The 5192-nt window shown below is 46.5% G+C and overlaps 1 protein-coding gene across 1 annotated transcript in view; it reads left to right on the forward strand.

Annotated features, from left to right (window-relative positions):
* The window catches only part of PTGS1 (prostaglandin-endoperoxide synthase 1), a 21022-nt gene extending 16381 nt beyond the window's left edge, over positions 1-4641 (forward strand). The window contains exons 10-11 of the mRNA XM_077769753.1: positions 1908-2055; positions 3510-4641. Of these exons, the coding sequence (XP_077625879.1) occupies positions 1908-2055; positions 3510-3865 (504 nt within the window). The 3' untranslated portion in view covers positions 3866-4641. The remainder of the gene's footprint in view (positions 1-1907; positions 2056-3509) is intronic.
* Positions 4642-5192: the final 551 nt, after the last annotated feature.

The raw sequence follows: 5192 nt of genomic DNA on the forward strand, positions 1-5192 counted from the left end.
TGACCAACACTGTGATAACTGCTTTGCATACTTTATCTTGGTTATATCACCACAACCCTATCAGGTGGATGCTCTTGCCTTCCCCATTTTTGCAAGTGCAGGAACTGAAACTTAAGTAATTTGCCCAAGGACCTTGCATTTTTCCTAGGGTTGCCATAACAAAGGACCACAAACTGAGATTATTTTATTATTTCACATTTCTGGAGGGTAGAAGGTGTGGGCAGGGCTATGCACTCTCTCTGAAGGCTTCCTGGGAAAATCTGTCCCATGTCATTGTCTTAGTTTCTGCTGCCTACTGACAATCCTCTTAGACACTTCACTCCAACGTGGAGTCTCCCCGAATCCCTGTTTTCTCTTAGGACATGAGTCGTTGTCAGGATCCCCCTAAGGGAGTAGGACTTCATCTTCACTTGATTACACCTGTTTCCAAATGAGGTCACCTTCACAGGTGCTGGGGATTAAGATCTCAACATATCTCTTTGGGGGACACAAATCAACCCATAATGGTCCCACAGCTTGTAAATGGTGGAGCTGACATTTGCACTGGCCTCTGATAGCTTTGCTCCAAGGTACATGACTTCACCCAATTATGATTTTCCTCCTTCCCAACCAATTATATTTGTTCTATTTAAACAGAACTCTTTCTTAAGAAAGAATTGACGTTATCAGTTCATCCCAAGCAATAGAGTTTTCTTTAGACCAATACTCCTTAACTGTTATGAAGCAGAATTTTTCTCTGGAGACTTGTGATCTCACCAGGCTATCTGAGCTCTGTTTTCCCTCCCTTCACAGGATATTACACCACCCCTTGGTCTTGGAGTTAAACTCCAAGTTTAGTTAAGCTACAGCTGTGGATACACTATAGTTTTCATGGCAAGATTTTAGCTCCTTCCCTGCTAGCTTATGACTGCCCCTTGCCAAAGAGATCTGGCAGAAGGAAGGAGAAACAACAGACTTAGTCACCTGTGTTTCCATGAGTGGCTTTAACTGGTGTGAATGGAGTCACATGATACTTACTCTGTGTTCTTATCTTCTGGCACCAAGTTTCCCTTTTCTAGTGGTGGTTGGTTAATAGTGGTTCACTTTTAGGGCACTTTTTGAGCGTCCGACTTTGGCTTAGGTTATGAACTCATGGTTCGTGTGTTCCTAGGGGGCTCGCAGCTGTCAGTGCAGAGCCTGCGTCTGATCCTCTGTCCCTTTCTGTCTGCCCCCCCCAACTCATGCACATGCGCTCTCTCTCTCAAAAATAAATAAAACATTAAAAAAAATAATGGTTCACTTTTTAAAAAAATATTTATTTTTGAGAGAGAGAGTGCACATGAGTGCATGTGCAAGCAAGGGAGAGGCAGAGAGACAGAGACACAGAATCCCAAGCAGGCTCTGTGCTGCTGGCAGCACGAGCCCAATGTGGGGCTCGAACTCACAAACTGAGCTGAAATCAAGAACTGGATGCTTACTAGGCTGAGCCACCCAGGCACCCCAACAGTGGTCCACTTTTTAATCATTAATTTTTTTGTTGAATCTCGATGCTATGATACAGGAATGAAAACCAATAGGTAAAAGCCCCTTAGCAGGACCCCTCCTTGAAAGACCAAGCATCTCTATTTTTTATAAGAACAGATTAGAAGACTACCATAAATTTTCGGCCCCCAAAACTAACATCTGTCCATCCATTTGTTTCTCATTTGCTGTTTCAGAACCCCCTCTGCCCCTCCAAATTTCATTTCCAGAGCCAGAATGCCCTTCCTTCTACTTGAGCTCCTTGGCTGGGGCCGAGGCCCCAGCATGGTGGCTGTTGGGTGCAGCCATGCTCTGTCCATGCTTGGGAAGAGCTTCTAACCTGCAGATCTCCTCCAGGACAGTGTGGCCTGGCTCTCAGACCACAGCTGTGTTTTGTGTCTTGGCAGATTGGTGGGGGTAGGAACATGGACCATCATGTTTTGCATGTGGCTGTCGATGTCATCAAGGAATCCCGCGAGCTGCGGCTGCAGCCCTTCAATGAATACCGCAAGAGGTTTGGCATGAGGCCCTACACGTCCTTTCAGGAGCTCACAGGTGAGCAGCTGTTTCCTGGACATGGGCCCTGTCCTCGAGGGACTTTCAGTGAAGTGAAGGGGACATTGCAGAAACAGAATGGGGTGATAACTCCCAGCAATACAACTGTGGAGGTCATAAGGGGTGTGTGAGCACCGAGCTGGAGGGTCAGGGAGGTGAGGGGTGTGAGGGGGAACAAAAGACACTGCTTGGGGAAAGAAAGTGGCTTCTCAGCTGAGTTTGAAGGAGATAAATAGGGACATTCTGGATGGAGACTAGGGGTGGGGGGAAAGCATTCTAGGTAGAAGAACAGAAAGGACAGAAGCACATAAGCCATTAAGAATGAGCCTACTGAGGGGCACAGTGGTGAGTGTAGCTGGAACAAGGTGCTTATGTGTGGGGAAGGCAGGGGTTAGGGGCCAAATTGTGTAGAACCTTGGATTCTATGTAAAAGAATTTGGGTTTTACTCTATCTAGTGGTTCCTAAATACCTACCAGCTGCTTAAGAATCACTTAGGAAACTGATTAAAAATACCAAATCCCAGATATCTCTCCCCAAGATTCTAATTCAGTAGGCCTGCATGGTGCCAAGAATCTGTATGTGTGTGTGTACAATATACATGCTTCTTTTTCTTTTTCTTCCTTCCTTCCTTCTTTCTTTCTTCCTTTCCTTTCCTTTCTCTTTTTTCTTCCTTCCTTTCTCCCTCTCTCCCTCCCTCTCCTCTCTCTCTCTTTCCTTCGTTCCTTCGTTCCTTTGTTCCTTCCTTCCTTCCTTTCTTCCTTTCTTTCTATTCTAGCTGTTGTGTAGCCAAGAGTTTGAGAACTGTGGTCATAAACAGTGGGAGAGTTTGAGCAGGGTGTGACATGACTGTGTACTAGTGCCTCATAGAGGGAAATGGGTAGGGAAGCCCAATGTCTGTCTCTCTTTCATCACTATCTGTGAATATGTGGTCCTCACAGAGCGGGGAGTGAGCTCCTCATAATTCTGGAACCATAATCTCTGTCACTCTTTAATCTCCTGTGACAGTCCAGAAGTGGAAGAGAACACTGTAACTAAATCTCTATGTGAACTTGGCCAAGTTACATCACATCTCTGAGCTCCAGAAGAATGAAGGGACTTGAACTAGCATACATCCTTGAAACCTGCCTGTGAAGGAGGCAAGTTAGATAGAGTCTCCCTTTTGTCACCATTAGGCAGTTAGGGCACAGAGAAGAGACATGAGTTGTTCAAAGTCACATGCTGTCTGGTGGCCCATCCAGGCCCTTGAATCCTTCTTCAGTAGCAAATTCCTTCCCTAGATGCAGCCATGGAGAAGTGTCAGTCAGCCAGGCCAGAAGTTAGGGCAGGTACTCAATTGTTCAGTTGCTTTTCTGAAGTCCCATATTCTCCTCGGAAAAATGTGGGCCTAGAAGGTTCCCTCCACATATTAACTTTAATGGTGCCATGACTCTGACTCTAGCTTCCCCCCATGCAGGAGAGAAGGAGATGGCAGCTGAGTTGGAGGAGCTATATGGAGACATTGATGCCTTGGAATTCTTCCCGGGGCTGCTTCTGGAAAAGTGCCATCCAAACTCCATCTTTGGGGAGAGTATGATAGAAATTGGGGCTCCCTTTTCCCTCAAGGGCCTTCTAGGGAATCCCATCTGTTCTCCAGAGTATTGGAAGCCAAGCACATTCGGTGGTGAGATGGGCTTCAACATGGTCAAGACAGCCACGCTGAAGAAGCTCGTCTGCCTCAACACGAAGACTTGTCCCTACGTTTCCTTCCATGTGCCTGACCCCCACCAGGATGACGGGCCTGGTGTGGAGCGGCCATCCACAGAGCTCTGAGCGGGGAGGGCAGCAGCACTCTGGGGGTGGTGAACTTTGTGCTTGTCATCCCAGAAGGCTGAGGCCGGGGTTGAAAATCTTAAACGTTGGGTATCTGGTTTGGCATTGAGAGTATCAAGGTCGACATTTAGTACTTTGTGTCTCTCACCCATTATCTGGAATATTGTGGTTTGTTATTCTAAATGCTGAATTCCTGATGGACCATCCAGAATGTTAGAAGCGATTCTTCTTTGGCATGCCAGAACACTGAGTTCCTGGTTGATGACCTAGAATGTCAGATTTCTGGTTGACTTGGAACATAGTCATTCTGAAATGTGGAGCTCCTGATGAAATCATCTAGAAAGTTAAGGGATTCTCATTTTGCATTCTAGAATTCTGAGTGGCCCTCCAGAATGTTGGCTTTCTGAATGGCAATTCAGAATGTCATGTTCCTGGTTGCTGATCTAGAATGGTGACTAATATGCCAGATCAATCTTGATCTGAATGTCTAGAATGATTTGATTCATTTTCCTGCTCAGTGAGATATCCACAGAGCCGGAGAATCTATGGTCTAAGGTCTAACAAGAGTGCATTGCCCGACTGTGTCCCTATACCAAGGGGCAAGGAGTTAGGGTGTTCTTCTGGGGATTCCAACTTAGACCCTGGTCCAAAGAGATAGAGAGAACAGGTGGCTTTTTTCCAGGCCACTGGTTGGAAGCCACCAGAGTTCTGTCGCCATCCATGTCTTGACTCATGGCAGCTGTTTCTCATGAAGCTAATAAAATTCTTTTTCCAAATTTCCTGCTATGTATCACTTTCATCCCATTTCCAGAAGTAGTGGTGACACTGGAGTGGCCTTTCTCCTAGCTGCAAGCTCGATGTGCAGGTCTTGATCAGACCTTCCATTAGGGCCCCTAGAGCCTGTCATCACCTAGCTTTTCCACCACGGATCTCCATTTCCCACTGTGGGTCAGGCATTGTCCCTTCCAGGCTGCTCTCCTAAAATCCACAACTCCCCAGCCCCAGGTGACACAGCATTCAGTTCCTACCATCTGATTAAAATAATTTCCTCCCTTACAAAGCATACAAAGGCAGAGAAGAGGGCATCTGGGGAGGACAGCACTTACTGTGTGCCATTTTCCCACACTGAATTCTCATTTGTTCTCACCCAAAAGTATGAAGTACGTGGTATAATCCTCATTTCAAAAATGAGGAAACTGAGACTCAGGATGGTCAAGTGACATGCCCCACAGATGCCAGAGCCAGGCCAAGACGCAGGCCTGGGTGGATCTGGAGCTGGGCTCTTCTCCCAATCCAGATACCTCTTGCTTCCTGATTTGACTCAGTT

The sequence above is a fragment of the Crocuta crocuta genome, unplaced genomic scaffold (genome assembly GCF_008692635.1).
Source record: "Crocuta crocuta isolate KB4526 unplaced genomic scaffold, BGI_CrCroc_1.0 scaffold95, whole genome shotgun sequence".
Taxonomy (NCBI): domain Eukaryota; kingdom Metazoa; phylum Chordata; class Mammalia; order Carnivora; family Hyaenidae; genus Crocuta; species Crocuta crocuta.